Source organism: Apis mellifera, linkage group LG8, assembly GCF_003254395.2.
Source record: "Apis mellifera strain DH4 linkage group LG8, Amel_HAv3.1, whole genome shotgun sequence".
NCBI classification, from domain to species: Eukaryota; Metazoa; Arthropoda; class Insecta; order Hymenoptera; family Apidae; genus Apis; species Apis mellifera.
In genome coordinates, this window is record NC_037645.1 from 7,841,458 (window position 1) to 7,861,187 (window position 19,730).

Consider the following 19,730-nt stretch of genomic DNA (forward strand, 5'->3'; position numbering starts at 1 on the left):
TGGTTGTATTTTAATTAAACACATTTCCCAGAAAATCTCACGAAATTACTTATGTTCTCTTTCGAGTCTTTTGTCTCGCAAAAGATCTCTTACTATAAATTTTTCTCTTTCATTTTTTTTTTTTTTTAATTGAATTTCATGAAAGTCGATCCTTGATAGGAAACAAGTGTGTTCGACAGGAACGAAACGCAAACCATGGTCCGTGTCGTAATGACGAAATCCTAAGATCGGTCTCGTGCTATAAATGTGTCGTTACAGACTTGAATCTGGCACAAGGATGCGTTACTTGTTCGGTTGAATCTTTGTCATTTTATTTTCTATCCTAAGAGACCGTTACACTTCTCTCTCGTGCACGAAATTTCCATAGAACCGATATAATTCGACTTTCTCTGACGTGTTATCGATGCTAGGCATCTTCGTGTATCGTTTAACTCATGGCGTTTCGGTTGAAACAGATTGCTTCAAAGGCATTGTCATTCCACCACTTTCGCAGCCTGATTTTTTTCTTCTCTTATTTCTTCAATAGATCAGACTACTTTCGCGATGCGAAAGAAGAAGTCGAATGGTGCGTAGACAATGGCATACATCGTTATCTTCGATTCTCTTTGTCTTTATTTTCCTTTAAAAAAAAAAAATCTCAAGAATCATTCGTCAAGCTAATCTAAATTAAATAGTTTTGATAGAGGAATATTATTAGAGAAAACTTAATCTAACTTAAAAAATATAAAATATTATTGTAAAAATAGAAATTTCAATGGATCCATTTTGATAGTAGAAAAAATTTATTTCTCAAAATAATGATTCGTCTACACTCAATACTGTGTAAAATAAATAAAAAATCGTGAATCCTTGATGAATAATCAGAATTTGATCTATGATCTGTATCTTGTTTAACGTTACGAAATCGGCGATCAATGTCACGCAAAGTCCAATTCTTAGCCAGGATTTCGTATCGAGAAACTTTGAGAAAGAGTCAGGAAAGCAATATAAGAGCGAACCGATCAAAGGAAGTTTTAATTGGATGGGCACATAACCTGAAATAATCGTGAGGGCCGATTATTTTTTTTTCTTTTTTTTTTTTTTTACCAAGCAAAATACTCGTGGGAGATTGCCAACGATCTCACAATAATCATTTTATTATACCACTAAGCATACGCTCCGTCAGGTCTCGTAATTGTTAGTAAAGCGAGTTGCTCGACTAACACGTACGATCGCGTAACATGCGTTATTGTCAGGCGAATTTTTTTCCTTCGTAACATCTTCTTGCGATGGAACCAGGAAATGAAGCCTGGTTGCGCAATGGGAAGCGCTTTCTGAGAGATAGAATCTCAAGGAAAACGTGAGGACGATTATTTAGCCCTGATAGTTCGTTTAGCTCGTTCGCTATCTCTGGTTCGCTTTTGCCCAATTTTCCCAGTAAATCTGAGAGAAGAGAGAAACAAAATTACTTTAAATATTCTGCATTTTAAATTTGAAGAAATTTTTTACGTACAGTAAAAATAAGTAGTTGAAATATTGTTTAAGTAAAAAGTACATTATAAAATGATCTTATTCATGAGTAACATCTTTCATGTAACCTTTTAAGCGTGGTAAATCTTGTTTTGAAAGAGTTTCTAACTTATAAATCACATACAAAGTTTCATTCATCCACAGTTTCATTTGCTTTGTAGACGTTCATGTTAATTCAATAGATTGTCATTTTTGCTACTGTTGACATGGATACAGGAATTCACAATTTATTGATTACTGGAATTAATTATAAGATTAATAATATTTTATGATATTTAGATTTTTTTATTAAATTATCTAATTATATTCTATCATATAATTGAGATAGAAATATTTAGTATTCAAAGAATGTAAAATATATGATCTAAGCCAAGGATTAGATAAACAATTTATAGTATTAACGATATTCAAAAAGAGAATAGAAATGTTTTGATTCATTCACTTGTCTCCCACAATCAATGTAATCCTTGAATGTATAACCTTTTGATGAAGTCAGTGAACATCCTCGGGGTTTTGTTAAATGCCAGACGAGTAACATCACGACACGCTCATTGATCTATGATGGTATTGAATATATTCTAACATAGAATTACTTGAGAGAGAAAAAGTTCTTTTCTACCAAGGATATCTCGTTTTTTTATCGAAGCCGTATCATTTCTTAATATAGCGTTGAACTAGAAATTCTGATAGATTCTGTTTTTATAATATAAATGTTATTTAAATTATTAAAAAATGTAAAATTATATAGGTTATTTTAATATTTATAGAAATAAAAAAGATATATTAAATTCAAAATAGTTTATTGTAGATGAATATATTATTTTTCTTAATGTCGTATTTTATAAAATAAGATGCATTTACATTTTATTTTGTATCACAATTCATATTATGGTGCCATCTATTGAACAAAGTTTCAAGTTAACAGTAAAGTGTATCTATCTATAGATAATTATATTTAAATTATTAAAAAATAAATGTTAATACATAACACAAAATAATACGAATTAAGAAAATATATATTTTTTTAAAGCATTAAATTGAGTATCTCGTTTTAAAAAAATAAAAAATCTATAAATTAATATATTTTCTATATTTACAATTTCATTATTAACCTAACTAGCAATACTATCTTGAAAATGCTTCAGCAGGAATAGCCGAAGATTTATAATCCTTCATAAAATTTGAAATCGCTTTTCTTATATTCCATTTAGCTTCTTCTAAATATGTTTGACACCAATCTTTGTTTAATGAAGTTATTTCTGTAAATTTGTTCAATAATTCTTTTTTCTCACTCGAGCTAAAACAAGATGGTACGATTTCGTCGTAAGAAATTTTTGTTTCTATACTGTTTGGTGATATTTCTTCTGTAGTAGCATTTACGTAGTATTGATCATTTATAATATTGTATTCATGATCAGGGCCAGCTTGGAGAATGAACGTTCTATTAAACCATAGAACTTGTGACGAATTATTCATAGTTTTAAATAATCCACAAATCGAGATTACTAAACATCTGTTATCGTCGAATATCAAATCGCATACAAAAGATTTTCTGTCATGATAGGATCGTGGTAATCTTTTTAAACCTCCTAAAATATTATCCTGTCCATAATAAAGATGTTGCCGTTTTTTATTTAGATCTGCAGTTTTTAATAAATTTCTATTTGCTGTAAATTGAATTAAATTTTTTTTATGAGCCATAGGCGATGAAATTCCAAAGCTCATAGAATAAAATGCATTTTTATAATATAATCCTCTTAAAACTGTTCTATCACTCTGATCATACAGATTGAAAAAATGATTAATAAATTTGCTAACTAATTCTTCTCTGGATTCATTTTTAAAATAATTAATATATGTCAATGGTAAGCCACATGTTTTAATATAAACTCCATCCAACTGAATTAAATTAGGACAATATTTCATTGCTGAATCTATGTATTGCTTTGAAGTACAATAATTTTCACACAAAGGATTTCCATCTAGCCATAATTTCAATATGCAGAGATTTTTTAAAGGGGTAAGTGCTTCCATAGCAATTAAGTTATTATGTCTCAAATCCAAATATTTTATGGAAGTCAAACTAGAAGTTTCTATAGGAGTTAAATTGAATAATTCATTTTTCTGAAGATTTAAGTGTTCTACTGTGGCAATTGCAGTCTTTGTTAATTTTAAAACATGATTAAAAGTTCTCTGTTGGGATAACGGACAATAAGCAATTTTAGACATGTCAGGATCTTTATGAAATTCTTCCAGATCCAGAGTTTTTTTATTAGGATCATATTTTTTGGTCAAAGCAGTCAGAAGTAAAGGTTGAAGATTAATTTTCAGATCATGAATGGATGCAAATCCTAAAGTAACAATTAAGATCAGTGGATCTCCTTCTGGATTTTTGATTATTAAATTAGTTTTACATAGTTTGTCAAGAGCATGAGCACAATTACGAGCCAGAAAGAAAGTATCTTCTCCATTGATTTGATATTTCACAGGGATTAATTCTGCTGGTTCAATAGCATTTAATATAGCTTTTAACACTGTTTCTTTATCATATTCAGTTCCTTTTAAAATTTTAATTTTGTGCCATACATCTGAACGACCCATTAATGTCCTTTCTTGAAACATTGATCCACCCATACTTATTTTTATCGCAATAGAAGAATCTAATTGCATTGATACAATAGGTAAATTTGTTCGTTGCATTTTTATTATTTATTTTTTAATTCACTAAATATGAATCCACAATAGTCTTTGTTGAAAATTCTTTCAGTATTGTGAAAATTACATATTTCTGAAAAGAAATGATTTCTATTTATATTGTTAGGTTAGACAGAAAAATTGCATTTAACACAAAACAATATACATTAAAATAAATATATTAAAATAAATACTTCTCCTAATCCTTGTTAAAAATAATAAATAAATTTATATTTTTGCTTTAATCTTCATTTTGTTTATGATAGAAAATTTTATAGAACTGTATTTCATATTCCGTTTTACCGATCGTTTAAAAAAGTAACGTTTCTGATATACACATTAGATTAAATTTTAATATAAAATTATAAATAAAATATATGACAGAAAATATATTCTTAATTTTTAATTTTTAATATTTTATTTTTAATATTTTATTCATCAAATATTATTATAATAATAAAATTATTACTTTATTTTTATAATATATTTGTAAATATTATAATAATATATTTAAAATTCTTTTAGTTTTATATAATAAATTTCAAAAATTTATTTGTTATAATATAAATATTAAAATTTTATTTCATTTTGCCTTTTTTTTAAATAATGCAAATTTCACAAATCATTTTTATATATTTTAATTTTTTCTAATTCATTAATTTATATGTTAAATTAATTGTAATAATTTTAATAAAATATGTTAAAATAATTTTATTATATTTTACAATAAATTTTTTATGATTTTGATATTAAAAAGATATATTTTCACAATAATTAAAGCATATTATAAAATACAATATTTTTATGCGATTTTGAAAGAAAAAAAAACCGCGCAATTCTAGCCAATCAGAAAATTATTGTTTTTATTATACATGGTAAATTAATTTTAATAATTTATTTTTATTATTTTTATAATAATAATCTTTTTTTATTACATTTATAATAAATATGTCTTCGTAGGATTTCGATATTATAGAAATTAATTATTAGAACATATATAAGTAACTATTGGAACATATATAACGCAATACATCAATTTTCACACGGTTTCAAAACAATAATAAACCGCGTAGGTCGAGCCAATCGGAAATCATTGTATACACATGGCGTCAGTCTATTATTGAAAATCGTAACGAGTGGATGTACGTTGTTCGAAATATATAATTGAGAAAACTTTTATTAACAAGGTATTTTACATATTACATATTATATATTATTATTATAATTTACATATTATTACTAGTATAATAAATTTATTTATTATTACTAATAAAATTTAATTCATATGAATTTGTTTAATCATTTATTGAGTATTAAGTATTATTATATCAAAATTAAATAATCTTTTAAACTTTTTTTCGTTTTACAATATTAGTAATAATTTGTATTATAAAGTTTGTATTATAAAATTTGTATTTTAAATCAGATTTTATTGTTATTGAAATTATTGTTATTTCAATTTAATATAATTTTTATTTTAAATATATGTTTTACGGTTTTAATTTTTTTTTGCAAATTATCGTTTGATCATTAAGATAGTTTCAAAAGTATAATAATTTATCCATACGATTAAAAGACAATTTGATAAATTTCAGACAAATATGATAAGATTTTAATTTATTATAAAGTTTTTATAAAAGTGAAGGTAAATTATTGTAGGTAATAGATTTCCTTTCGCAATAGCTTATTTTACATAATGATAAAAAATTTGAATGTGTAAATACACATACAAAAAAGAATTTATTTGAAAATAAGTAGATATTTTCGTTAAAATAGATGGGATGTGGAAAGAATGGATCTCTAATCTGCAATAATTTCTATAACATGAAATCATTATTATTCATAATCATATCCTTAATATAATTATAAATTGTATACTAAATAATATAAATTAGTTCGCTGCATGCGTAATTAAAAAATGAAACAATCATATAAAAAAACATATGATTTATTACTTGTAGATAAGTTATCCATTAGCTAACCGATTATCTACTGTAGCTAAAAAACTTACCGACATAACTTTCGAAATAAAACATATTTTAAAATATTCACGAACAAAATATACATTTTTAAAATGTTTATAAAATGTATATATAAAATGAATATTTTAAATGTGATTTGTATAAGAAATCGTGTAGTTTCGATATATTTAAACACTAAAATGGTTATAAACATTGTGTTTTCTTTTATTAAGTAAATATAGCTCAATAGATAAGAGTAATAGGTATCCGTCGGTGTCGATATAACGTCGTACATAATTACTTATAAATTTTGATTGAATATTTTAATATAAAATATTTATTGTTGTTATTTTGTTAAAATTTATTTTTGTAGTATTTTTACATATCATAAAAAAGCTCGTTGATTTAAACAATATTTGTATATAAATTTGTATATAAATTTTTTTTATTTAACTTGCTTTCTATACGTAATAACAATTAATTTTTAATTTTTTTATTGAACAAAAGTGTCATAGATAATACAAAATATATAATAATAATTTATTTGCATTCATAGTTTCATTTAGTTCTAATTTTAACCACTACGAATATTATAATCTTATTCTGTACTGAATCGGTAAGGTTGAAAATGACATTTATTTTTTAATCCATATAGCATGAACGATTCAATCTGTGTGATCAATACACATTATTAATTAATAATTTCTTTTTTTTTAGGAAATAATGATAAATTCGATAAATTTAAAAAAATTGGAATTCAACTGTTTTTTCCTATTCTTCTATATTTCAACGAAGAATATAAAATAAAGTTCCACCAAAATTCGTAACAAAGAAATCCTCGAAAAATTTTCCCGCAACCTTGTGTCAAATACCGAAAAACGGGTAAGTTTGAATCTACTTACAAATCACTTTTATACTCAATCATCGTACATCAAGAGTTAAAACCATGGAGTTAAAATCATCCAATTCGAAATAGATGGAAAAACCAACAACGGATACCACGAAGTATTTTCACGCTAGGCAAAGGTAACCAGATATGTTAATGCCTGGTCGATCGAGGTAAGTACGTATTACCGTGCAACGTGTAACGTTATCGGGACAGAATTACCGCTCCAGAAATGGTGCGTGGTCCGAGTTTCCTTTTAAATGTGTTATTTCGCGAAGCTCGTGCCCAATCATGCACGAATGCAACAATGAACAGGGTCGAAATAGGGGGATAGAAGAGGCAGAGACCGGTGATTTGACCGGAGGCAGGCTCAACAAGCGTCGTGCGTATACATATATATGTATGTGTGTGCGTATGTGTGTGTATGCGCGCGTACGTGTATGTGTGTGGATCGAAACCGCCTTGGGCGATGCTCTTCCGCATTTCACGTTTTAAGGAAAAGAAAAAAAAAAATTCCTTATGCGTTGAACGATCTGCTGGTTGGCACTATAGATCACAAATATATAGATATAGATGGACACATATCTATTCTTAAATGTATTTCAATTAAAATTCTAAAATTTTTTTTATCTACAAAATTCGAAATTGAAACTTTATATGGGATATCAAGTATATTTTATTTTTTTTTCTTCTTTTTTTAGGTAAGGAGATTTCGTTAAGAATACAAAAATCTTAACAATCATCGATCTTTGAAAATGTTCAAACGGAGATTCATAATAATAACACAGAATTTTTTAAACAGTTGTAATGGATTCTGAAAGCTTCAAGTATCCCATTCCTAGTTTTAAAATTATATTTGAATAAATTATATGCAACATGTTATAACCTTCGAAAATTAGAACCATTCGAAAAATCTTCAAATCATTTTGCTTTCGACTCTTCGATCCGATTTTCCTCAGAAAATCATTTTGATAAAAATAACGACACACGTCGATTTCGTCTCGATGGTTGGTCAAGTTCCTTAAAGGTACGTATATATTTTTCTCTCGCAAAGCCGCGTATCCAACCGGCCGCGTTAATGGCGAGGACCGTGCACGGTGACCTCGAGAAAGAGCATGGAAGATAATCGTGCCACGTTAAATTCGCGATTTAGACGAGGGGTGTTGATAAAAAAAGAAAAAAAAAAAGAAAAAAAAAAGAAAAAAAAGAAAAACGTTAATGGAGACACCGTTTCCTTTCCCTTTATCGAAACCTCTTACGTTCACCCTCGTCTCGGTTCGTCGGATTCTCCGGTTATTTAACCCGATCGCGATGTGAAAAAAATGCGAAAAGGATAGGGAAGAGGAAAGAGAAAGAGAAAGAAAGAAAGAGAGAGAGAGAGAAAGGAAGGGAAAAGTTTTCGCGTACATAACGCGTATTTTCATCTCTTTTTAGGAGGGACGACAGGGTGGTTATCGGAGCGGAGATTTCGCAGCCCGTACGTTTCCCGTACGCCGTGTACACACATAAGAACGTGGGGCCCGTATTATAGCAATTCAATAATAAATTGTAGAACGCTCGGTCGTCGCATTATGCGCCGGTAATCACAGTAATAAGCAGTTCTAAAAGTAACGTAAGTACGTTGTAGGTAGTAACGAGTGAGCCGTAATCTCGGGGATGCCCCTATCTTCGTAGCTGGAGCCATCCGAGGGAATCATGGGAAGTGTCTGCGTGTGTGTGAGAGAGTAAGAGAAAGAGAAAGAGAGAGGGATGTACGTAAGTCGATGGAAAGATTCTGGGACGACGGAATGACAGAGAGGGAGGAGGAGGAGGAGGAGGCTCGCGTTGGGAGAGGAGAGGATGAGAAGATGTTGCGCGAGAGAGGAGGCCATGGGCGTCGTCCGTGGTGCGATCTGGAATCGGCATAATTTACAACACGACCAGGAAATTGAGCCGCGTCCAGCCGATGCAAAAGTACGCCGTGAGCGACCGCGATCGATCATAGATTCCTACCTTTTCTTCCGGCACCAGATCACCCGATTGATGAATTTCCGCCTAGGTGGAACCACCGGGAAACGATTCATCCTGGAAGAATTTTCTCTGATCCTTGCTTCGAATCTTTGACAATCTTTTCCTCGAGATCGTTCTTTATCTTGGGGAATTCTAGCTAGTCTACGGTAAAGAAAAAGTAACTAGGAGCAATTTTGGGGGGAATTCGGATTCGATACGCACACAGTTGATTCGATTTTCATACAGGAAGAATGTTCTCGGATCTCGTTATTGGATCTCTCGTACAAAGGAGAGAAAGAGAGAGAGAGAGGCGAATCATCATTGGAGGAATTGAATTAAGTAGATCTGTAAAGTTTGATGCTCTCGTTACTATCACACGATAAAGAAGAGCGAAGTGTATGTACGCCTATGAAACGGGTGGAAGGGGACCCGCCGTACGTAGCCGTTAAGCCAACATCTAATTCGATAACTGGCGAAAATAATAACGTAGCGATCTGTTGCGTTCGCGAGGCGCAATCATCCGTTTCGTACCGGGTGTCCACAGAAAACTATCGGCCCATTCTCTCGCAGCTCGTTCCACCGACTTTTTTTCCCCCTTCTTCTTCTTTTTCTTTTTCTTCTTCTTCTTTTTCGAGCATCGAGTTTGCGTTCCATAGAAATTATTTTGCAATAGTAAAGCATAATATCAGTCCCAATTGTTAGCTATCCTACGCTTCCTCGCGAGAGATATAACATTTCCTCTTCCTAGAATTCCATAGATTAGAAAAATTTGTTAGAGATAAAACAACAGATTTATTAATTCCAAAATAATTAAATTTTTTCGACGAGAGAAATAAAATATGTGAGAATTTTTCTCTTCTTGGGAAGAGAGCTTTTAAATAAAAGCTGCAAAAAAAAAAAAAAAAAAAGAACAGAAGTTTTATTACTCAAAACTCATCACGTCCCTCGTTCCACGAAGAAAATAAATATGGATCACGGAGATGTAACAAAAGGAGACGTAAAGTATAAAGTTTAAGAGTGATAGCTGGTGGGTCCGGTGGACGGTTCCAGGGAATCAGATAATTTTTCGGCCCTTAAAGAGAGCGGTGGAGAGCGCACGGTAGCGATTTATAACGAGTCAGAGAAGTCTGCTACCTCGGTAGCAGATGACATTTATTATAAAGTTTCGGTCCGTGGCGGGACCGAGCATCGATCTTCCTCCCCTTGGAAACTTGTGTTGTTCGTGGGGGCAAGTGTTTCGTCCTCCGTCCACCAAGGAATACCGAACAGTTTAATAAGCAAGTGGTAGCCGTGATACAAGATACACCGAGTATCATCCATCACGATACACTCGCCGCTCGTCATTATGCCCAACGAACCTGGACGAAGGATCTCTCCTCTCTCTCCTTCCGCCATCTTGCCATCCATCTGCAACGATCATTTCCCTTATCCCTCGATCGGATTTCTAACGATGGATTCTTCTTTTAATATTTCGATTGATTTTTTCTCAAAATAAATTATTATCAATCTCTACGTTAGTTAAACAAATTTTACAATGTTTCTCGTTGTTGTATTCGATTGTTTCTTCAAAGGGATACGTTAAGATCTTTGGAAGGGAGAGATGAAGGTTAAAGATGAAATAACGGAAAAAGAGAGGGGAAAAAAGGAACGAGGCGAAACTGTATCGGGGATAATGAGGGGGTAGTCACGATGGAGCTGAGGGAAGAGGAATAACGCATAAGGTATTGGATTGTTACAGTTGTGCAATACGAGAATATTATTGGAAAGGAAAGGAAAGAACGATCTCGTGCATCGTTTATAAAATAATTTCTCGATCTCGAGATAATAAGAGGAAAAACGACGAATGTGTAAGAAAAAAAAGAGAGAAAAGGAAGGAAGCTTAGAGAAAGAAATTGTCCGAGGAAACGATCGGAAAGAGAGTCTAATGATCTTGGATAACTCCTCCTAAAATTGCACGATCGAGGGGTCGTGGTTTTCTCTTCTATCTTTGTGGGTATACTTGAACGATCGGAGGAACGGCGAGGAGCCAATAAATTTTTCACGTAACCTGTACCAATAAAATGAGATAGCGGGAGTGGAAGAGAGAGAGGGAGGCATCGACGCGATCCTGAAACAACTATACTTATCGAGGATCGTGCCTCGCAGGGTCTGATGGAACCCCGCGTTTTCAGTCCCGCTTCTGTAATTACTATCCTCCTCTCGCGTATATACCCATCGTTCCCTCTTTACTCCGGTTCGTGCCAAAAACGACAACCACTCACCCTTTCCTTCCTCCTCCTCCTCCTCCTCCTCCTCCTCCTCCTCCTCCTCCTCCTCCTCCTCCTGCCTCCTCTTCCAATGTCAATGCTTAAATGGAAGGTGGAAATAAAATTCTTTTGCGAACAACGATGGATGTATCACCATTTTCGTTTCGCCATTAATTTCGTTTATTATCTCGTTGAATGGAGAAAGAATCTTGAATTCCAAACAGCAGCTGGAGAAGTGAGAAAGAATGATCGGGTAAGGATTTAGAGAATTCTGTTTCGGTTTTTTTATTTATTTGGAAGGTAAAAGTGTTGGAAGGATAATTTTGATTTTTTATAAAGTGATGGGAACGAGGATCAATCGTCGTTTCGTTATTTCTTTTCTTCTTTTATGTAAAGTAATATGTAAACTCGTTTTTCAAAATTTCGAAATTCTCGTGGAGGAATGAGATATGAGAATCAAATGTGGGGAATGAAATAGAAATGGAATATAATTCTAGAAGCTATATAATCCTAGAGGTACAAAATACAACAAGGTTGTTTTCATCAAATAGAAAGAAAGAAACGTAGCTTATCAGTGGTGATTAAAAATTTCGAAAAGAATTAGAAGATAGAAAAAAATTTAAGAATCCTGTTAAATTAAATATCATCTTTATCTCTCCTATAAAATGCAACCAACGACGAATTAAAAAACAATTTCAGAAAGAAAATATGAAGTAAACCAATAAACAAGAAAGGAAGATAACACAACTTCTCTCTATTTTTTTTTCCATAAAATTACAACAAAAATCCTGCTTCAAAAATCTTCAAATAAACTTCCACGTTTTGGGAAATCCTCGAAGATATCTCAATTCCAAAGAAAAGAAAAAAAAGAAAAGAAAGAAGAGAGCTCAACTTCTCGTCTCGTTTTATCTTTCTCTTCCTTAAAAAAAAAACTTCAAATAAACTTTCCAAAACCTTTTTTCGAGAATTTTCGTAAAAAGAAAGAAAAGGAAACAAGGGAGGGCGCAGCTTCTCGTTTCTTTTTCCGTCGGAATTGGCGCGCGATTCAACGTGGATCACGATAAAAGCATCGGACAATAATAAACAATGCGTGAAACGACAAGTACACCGGGGGCATTCCGCGAGATTGTATCGCGTTGGCCGGCCGAGAACGCGATCAATCATTCGAACCGGATAAAATATAAAATACGCTGCCACGGAACGAACAAGGACGACTACGACGACGACGACGACGACGACGACGACGACGCCCGATGTGTGGCTCCGCTCTTTTATTTATTTGCACGGTCATGCAAGTTCCGCGGAATTAACGTATTTTTTGCACGCGAGCCAGGATGACGGGTCGATCCGCGCGACCTGAGCTTTTATTATCGCCTCCGCTTAATGGTGGTTTCGCGCGCGAGCCGAACGGGTCCAACAAACCCCTTCTCAACAAACCCTCTTATCTCTACTCTCGACTTCTTACGAGGCCAGTGGATCCGTTAACTTGTTACGTTCATTTGGAATTGTTGAAAAGTGCGGATTGTTGGGAAATTTGGATATTTTGATGAAGTGGCATCTATAGTGGTAGTTTTTCAAGTTGGAATTTTAAGTTTCGCTTGAATTAGAGTTTGGAGGTAAAGTGAGAAAGATAGAAAATTTGCGAATGTACTTTTCTTTAGAAAAAAAAAAAAAGAAAGTAGAAGAACCGCGAAGATTTTGTATCCGAGAGTCAATCTAAATTCTTCTTAATGATCATTTCTAAATTCTAAATTCTGATAAATATATAATCTAATGACAAAATTTAAATTCTCTCAATGTTCATTTTCAACATTGATCTAATTTCTATTTATGAAATGAAAAACTTCATATTTTCTAAATATTCGAATTATTTAATTTGAGAAATAATTTGGAAATAATGACGCGTGACAATTGATCGTAAATTTCGAGAAGAATAGAGAAAGTCTTAGATTGGTTTCGGATTACACTTCCGGAATTTTAAACGGCGATTTCAGAAAAAGAAAAAGAAAAAAAAAAATTTCAAAAGTCCCGTCCTTCCGAGAGATGTTAGCCTTGGAACGCGTACTATTGGCGAAATTATTTTCCTCCCGGTATCTTCACGGTTATGCGTGGTACGCGCGCGAGCAGATCGTCTTGGTTGATCGTCACGCTCGATTTCCTTGCGCACAAGCGCGGTATAATATAGCCAATTAATGCCCGCGGGACAATCGCCCCAAGTTTCTTACGAACTGTCCCGCAAATTGCCGCGATAAACGGCCATCGGCAATCTTGGTCCCATGGGCAATATCGAGGCGGAAGTGGCCCATGCTACCGGAACATCTGCCTCTTTCTTTATCTTGTATTTATTTTTCGCGATTGTTTTTCCTTACTCGATACAATAAAAACCGTTTTTGGAAAAGAAATTTACGATCTTTCATAATAGGACGTCAATCGTTACGTCGTTTAATTTTTAAAGATCGTGGACAAAATTCTTTCTTATCGATTATTCAGTAATTGAAAAATATTTTCTTGAAGAAAATATGATGCGTTGAAAGAAATTATTATTCTCAAATATATTCGATTATCTTGGAAAGAGATTGGAGATGCGTTATTATAATTTTTTTTCATACATTGGATGTATCTTTACAAAATTGTCGAAGAGCGAATGGAAAAGAATCGGGGAAGAAGTATTTATTTTCCAGCAAAAACTCCTCTTGTTGGACCAGATACATTATCGACGAATAATGTACCGCGGCGTGCAAGTATTGATGTCCTGGCAAACGCTTGGGCCACTTCCTAGCTGGTGTGCTACCCTGGCCCGATGCCTGCCAGGAATCAATGACAAATCCACCAATCGGACTTCTTGCCTCCCTGCTTTTTAATCGGTCGAATCGATGGACCGGTTGCCCATACCGTGGAATAATCGAGCATAAACATTAAATTACATCTCCCACGAAGTCGACAAAATGTATTAATGAATTTTCTGTTCGCCGTCTGTTTTAGTCGATGCTGGAACGTGGAGAGAGGAATCGGAATTTCGAGTGGAGCGTTTCAATGGTAAGTTTATTAAAAATTATTGACGCTTCATGGGAAGGCGGCATAGGAAGGGGTTTCCTCGCTTCGCGATAGATGGCAGCACCAGTCTAAATCCGCGACTTTCGCGACATGGAACGGTTTATCGATGTACTAACTTAGAAAGAAATCGAAAATCGAATATCTTCGATAAACGGTTTTGACGAGTGAAAGTGGAAAAAGTTTCAAATAAGAAGATTGGGATCGATTCAAAGATATTGGAATAATTTTTTGTGTAGAAGAGAGTTTCGGGATTTGTTAGTTATTACAATTCGAAACGAATTCAAAAATAAAATTTTCGATATATAATATACTATTATAATCATAAACTAAAAAAATTGTTCGGTGAGAGGTTAGAGTTAGTATGTTCCATACTATCGAATGTGCAATTCAAGATCTCTCTTTTTGGAGAAATTGAGTTTTATCATACTATAAATTACAAATTTTACGAATTTTATCATCCAAGAAATAAAGTCTTTGATATAAAATTGAATATAAATCACCAGAAGCGTATCTTTCTCCCTAGAATTTTTCTTCCCATTATCGCCACAGTTTATCGATCTCGGAAATTCAAAAAAATAAAGTCCCTAAAGATAAATCGTAAAATTTGGAAAACGTTCGAACAAGAAGTTAAAATCCAAATCGACTAAAAAACTCAATTTTGAAGTATTCCTTCAAGCATGAATAAGATGAGATCCCGTCGAGAACTCGTCTCTGAAAAGAGTTGCACACGGAGGATTTCAAAAGTTTTTTTTATCCTCGCATAACTTGAGGCAGATTCTAGTTGAGGCGCGGATTTATTAGCGATAGAGCGGTTCGATAGGCGGTCGTGCATCACCACGCCCAACCACGCGGCCAACACTCGTCGTCCCGAGCGTGATGCGAAGAGTCGCGTTTCTCACCTCCAGGGGGTGTCTCGTCCTCGTACCTTCTGCAATTTCCTTTCTTTAATTAAAGAATAATTATTCCAGCCGCCTCCTGAAAGTATCCTCCTGAAAACGACGAGGGAACAAGCTCGAAGAGAATTTCTCGAGAACCTGCGTGGAATTATTATCCACGGTGGAGAGATTGAATCGTCAGGAAAGAAACTTGAGCACCAGGAATTCGAGCACCGTCCACCCGAGCATCGAAGCGATAATTACAAGGAAATCGAGTGCGAACGAGCTGTGTTTATCGGCTGCGATCGGCCAAGCCACTGGCGGGCCAACCGATAGAGAGAGCAAGAGAGAGATAGAGAGAAGGAGAGAATCTGTGTCAGAGGTTGCTTATGCCTCGGATTTATGGGTTTGATTACTCGCCGTGGCGGCATACGTGCCGCGATTTTGTATGGGTAAATCGTGATCCTCCACGCCTCCTTGCCACGGCCTTCCCTCCACCCCGCCCTGGCGAAACCCCGATCGCGTATAAAGTTATCGCATTCCCGGCCCCGTAAGTGTCCATTGTCTACTTTCAGGCCCGCATTATGCCCGTTCCTTCTCTTCCCACCAACTTCCCATCCTGCCCGCTGTAATTTCACTTTTACAGCCGCGTATCCAATTGACCGGCGATAATCCCCGTGTGTGCCACCTCTCCTCTCCTTGATCCTCTCTCTCCTCCGACGAATCTTTACTCTAAATCTGCTCGTTACGTCCAATGGAAACTCTTATGCAATAATTCTTCTCAAACTCTGATGCGAGTATGCTTGTTGGAAAGGAGGAGTCATCAGAGGTTCGTTGAAAAAGTTTGTTGAGATTTTTATATTATAATTATAATTGCACCATATCACAAACTTCACTATTTCTTTCCATCTCGTTTCATATTATTATCACTCTGAATTCTCAATTTTCTATCTCACTTTCAAGGTGCTTACGGGCTGGAGCAAAGACGCAGCCATCAGAGCGATGATGGTGGAGATGGAGGGGCACGAAACGGTCGAAAAACGGCGCATCAATCTTGCACCGGCTCTCCCGAAGCGTGGCCAAAGTCCCTCGAGGAGGAGGAGGAGGACGGTGTCGGGGAGAGACGTCGCTCGGCGAGAAGATGAGAAACGTCGCGGGAGGTCCGGGATTGATGGACATCCTCACCTACACGCCTGATTATTTGCCACCACACGCAGCTCTTGGCCGTAACCCGGCTCCGTAACCGCTCTTACGCGTGTTGCCACGGATTCACACCGATAATCACGTCGATCGTTAGCGCCTCGTTCACGCCTCATTTCGACAAACGTCGTTGATTTCCATGCTCTTACAATCTCTCGTTCTCGAGGCTTCGAAGAAGTTGGAATTTCTTGGTTTTTGAGAGTAGCATTGATCTCGAATTCAATTTTTATATAATTTATACGGATAATGCTTTGGACTTTGGTGTTTAAGTTAAGTTAGTTTTGGAATTTTTGATTTTTGGAGTTAGCATTGGCTAGTTGGAATTCAATTTTTATTTAGGTTGACGAATTTTGAGTTTATTCTTCAAATACATTTTTGAGGTTAATATCAATTTGAGATTAAAGGATTCTTCTTTGCTCCAGATCTTTCTATTTTATATAGTTTCCAAGAAGTTAAAGGATTCTTCTTTATGATTAATCTCTCGACTTTTAAACTTTGATCTTACTTTACATCATTCTTTTTCCAATTTTGAGGTTAATATCAATTTGAGATTAAAAAATTCTTCTTTGCTCCAGATCTTCCTATCTTACAGTTTCCAAGAAGTTAAAGGATTCTTTTTTATGATTAATCTCTCGACTTTTAAACTTTGATCTTACTTTACATCATTCCTTTTCCAATTTTGAGGATAATATCAATTTGAGATTAAAAGATTCTTCTTTGCTCCAGATCTTCCTATCTTATATAGTTTCCAAGAAGTTAAAGGATTCTTCTTTATTATTAATCTCTCGACTTTTAGTCTTTGATCTTGCTTTACATCATTCCTTTTCCAATTTTGAGGTTAATATCAATTTGAGATTAAAGGATTCTTCTTTGCTCCAGATCTTCCTATCTTATATAGTTTATATAGTTTCCAAGAAGTTAAAGGATTCTTCTTTATGATTAATCTCTCAACTTTTAGTCTTTGATCTTGCTTTACATCATTCCTTTTCCAATTTTTTAAAACTTTTCCTACTAATTCCTTCTTTTCTCAAACGAACAAATTTCAATTATTCCCCCATTCGTTCGAATAAACTTGCTTTGATAATTCATGGACGAATCATCATTCTCCATTTTCTCGCTTACGTGATTTTTAATCGAGTAAGTAAACGGGAGGTAAGCAGGTGTAACCGCATTATAAAAGCCGCTTCTCAACACCTCATCTCTCAACGCGTTTCTCCGTTGATGATGCTCGAAACTGGTCGGCTCATTAGTATGTGAGGGGCTGGTTGCCACCTACCGGGCGGGGCAGCGGGTCATTGAAACAATGGTGTTATGACTAGACATCATCAGAGAGTCCCGGTCTGATCGATTTCCTTGGATGATCGATCGATTCAACGTTTCTCCATTTGCTGACCTCTCTCTCTCTCTTCTCTCTCCTCTTAAACTCGAAAGACTTCCTCTTCCTCGCGCTATTTCCACCTCTCCTCCTATGTACGTAATATATATATATATATATTAGAAAATGAATGCTGTGTAATTACTCGGAGCTTTCTGTACACGTAATCTCGATGTAAATTAGTTGGGTAATTTATTCGAGGGAAATCAATTCGAAGGGGCGCACACAGGATCGGTATAAATCAGACACGGAACGTTCCTTCTTTTTCTTTATCTTCGTGTCTCTCTCTCTCTCTGTCTAACAGGAAGCATCGCTTATTCGATCAAATCGATCGATGGCTAATAGACCTCTGCCGCGGGAGGATCATTAATTATGGCGTAATACTACGTCGAGGATGCGTCGATCAACTCGAAGAGAAGGGAACTGTTCCTCTCCTCTTTTAAGAGAGAGAGAGAGAGAAAGAGAGTTAAGCCAGGTAACCAAAGTTTTGGGCTGGAAACGTTGCCAGGCCTGCGCAGCCCTCATCCTCCTACCCCGAAAAAGGGTACAGAGTGCCAGTCATATATTAGAGAACTGTTGGGGACACCTAACAAGCTGGCAGGACACGTTTCCCAGAATCGGGGCTAACCGCCACCCTCTATGGCTCTCCCCCTCCCCACAGGTTTTCTCCTTTTGTTTTCTCGATATTCCACCACGTATTTCACGTCCAACTAGAAGCCAGCCGCGGATAGATATTGTTTCGCACGCTCGTTCACGCTCCTCTCTCTCTCTTTCTCTCTCTTTGAACCGTTCATCCTTGGGACTTTTTAATCAACTCGAAGAACCCGTTATTCCACGCGCAACGTTTCATTAACCTTTTCCAATAATTATTTTTCAATCAATTGGAATAGAAGAATTTTTGGAATATAGTTTATTGTACAATAGGGTAGAATAGAATGGGATATAGGGAGTGTATATAAGCAACGCGTTTATAGATAATTCAAAGGAACGATCATTTAATCTCCTTTCTTTTTCTCCTTCGTTTCCTTCTCTTTTTTTTATTGCTACTTTGTTCGAAGCGGATGGCTTTTAAAGGTTTAATTACCCAGGTTGAAGAGGTTTTCGCAACGGGGTATTAAGGCGAGCGCGCAACTATCGTCTCCCCTCCCTCCAGGCTTATCGGTGATTATTAATCCGGTAGTTCCCTTTTATATACATGGTGAGCTGTGCAACCTGTTCGCCCAGGAATTATTATTAACAAGAGCGCGCAACCCCCGGGGGCATTAAACGATAAATAGAAACGCTAGCACTCGCGGCATTAAACTGTCCAGAGATTGAGGAAAAAAGCTGTATATATAGGGAAGGGAGTAGATTATTTCTCTTGTTGAAAAATATAATTGAAAAAGTGGAGCGATTAAAGTAGAGTGATAAGGTATAGGATTATGTTAATTATGTTAGAACATGTTAGAACATTTTTTGGAGGGTAGATTTTCTTTGAATAAAAATAATGATTTAAGGAGAGGCACAGATGACTTTATCTCTATTCGCGTGTAATGTAAATTTATAACATTAATTGCCACGTCGATTCCCTTTATTTAATCGCTTGTAATACTTGATAGATAATCTTCAATCGATATTTTATACGTGTATCTTCCTCACCATTCATACAAGGAAAATTTCAATCAAGTTAGTTCAACTTGATATTTCTCTTTTTAATAATAATAAATTCCTCTTTCCTGTTTTCATCTTCAGATTCTACTTCTCTTCGAAGCGATTAAAATTAACTCATCATCGACTCGATCCGAAGAACCGAGATGAAATTACCACAATTTCCACGGTTGTTTTCCACGTTGTTTTAACCACGGGTGAGTATCCAAATCGACGAGCGGACAGGGCGATAAATTAATCGAAGATCTCCAGCCGGGGCTTTCTAAAATACCCGGACGAGTTTACCAGAAATAA

At 34.8% G+C, this 19,730-nt stretch overlaps 1 protein-coding gene and 3 long non-coding RNA genes across 9 annotated transcripts; 2 read left to right on the plus strand and 2 right to left on the minus strand.

The window, feature by feature from the left end:
• Positions 1 to 95: 95 nt before the first annotated feature.
• On the minus strand, positions 96 to 2,262 carry LOC107964906. 2 transcript variants are annotated; one of them, XR_003305180.1, is made up of 3 exons: positions 1,952 to 2,262; positions 1,493 to 1,746; positions 96 to 1,422 (listed from the first exon to the last, which is right to left on the minus strand). It is a non-coding gene; the product is annotated as an uncharacterized LOC107964906 (long non-coding RNA). The 2 variants fall into 2 exon arrangements; XR_001704085.2 differs by having other exon boundaries at positions 1,990 to 2,254.
• Positions 2,263 to 2,325: 63 nt separating this feature from the next.
• LOC725134 (nuclear RNA export factor 1) lies at positions 2,326 to 4,533 on the minus strand. 2 transcript variants are annotated; one of them, XM_006564597.3, is made up of 2 exons: positions 4,398 to 4,533; positions 2,326 to 4,297 (listed from the first exon to the last, which is right to left on the minus strand). In XM_006564597.3, the coding sequence occupies exon 2, from the start codon at positions 4,207 to 4,209 to the stop codon at positions 2,635 to 2,637; it is 1,575 nt and encodes a 524-aa protein (XP_006564660.1). In that variant the 5' UTR covers positions 4,210 to 4,297; positions 4,398 to 4,533; the 3' UTR covers positions 2,326 to 2,634. The 2 variants fall into 2 exon arrangements, with proteins under 2 accessions (XP_006564660.1, XP_016769292.1); XM_016913803.2 differs by having other exon boundaries at positions 2,326 to 4,314; positions 4,398 to 4,527.
• A 660-nt stretch (positions 4,534 to 5,193) lies between these two features.
• On the plus strand, positions 5,194 to 9,868 carry LOC100577306. Of its 4 annotated transcripts, none has more exons than XR_003305215.1 (5): positions 5,194 to 5,390; positions 6,882 to 7,046; positions 7,141 to 7,432; positions 7,752 to 8,662; positions 8,725 to 9,868. It is a non-coding gene; the product is annotated as an uncharacterized LOC100577306 (long non-coding RNA). The 4 variants fall into 4 exon arrangements; XR_003305217.1 differs by having other exon boundaries at positions 7,752 to 8,629; XR_001704101.2 differs by having other exon boundaries at positions 5,202 to 5,390; positions 7,752 to 8,077; positions 8,485 to 9,868.
• A 4,339-nt stretch (positions 9,869 to 14,207) lies between these two features.
• Positions 14,208 to 19,511, plus strand: LOC107964914. The gene is made up of 3 exons (XR_003305223.1): positions 14,208 to 14,321; positions 15,308 to 16,056; positions 16,178 to 19,511. It is a non-coding gene; the product is annotated as an uncharacterized LOC107964914 (long non-coding RNA).
• The last annotated feature ends 219 nt before the right edge of the window (positions 19,512 to 19,730 follow it).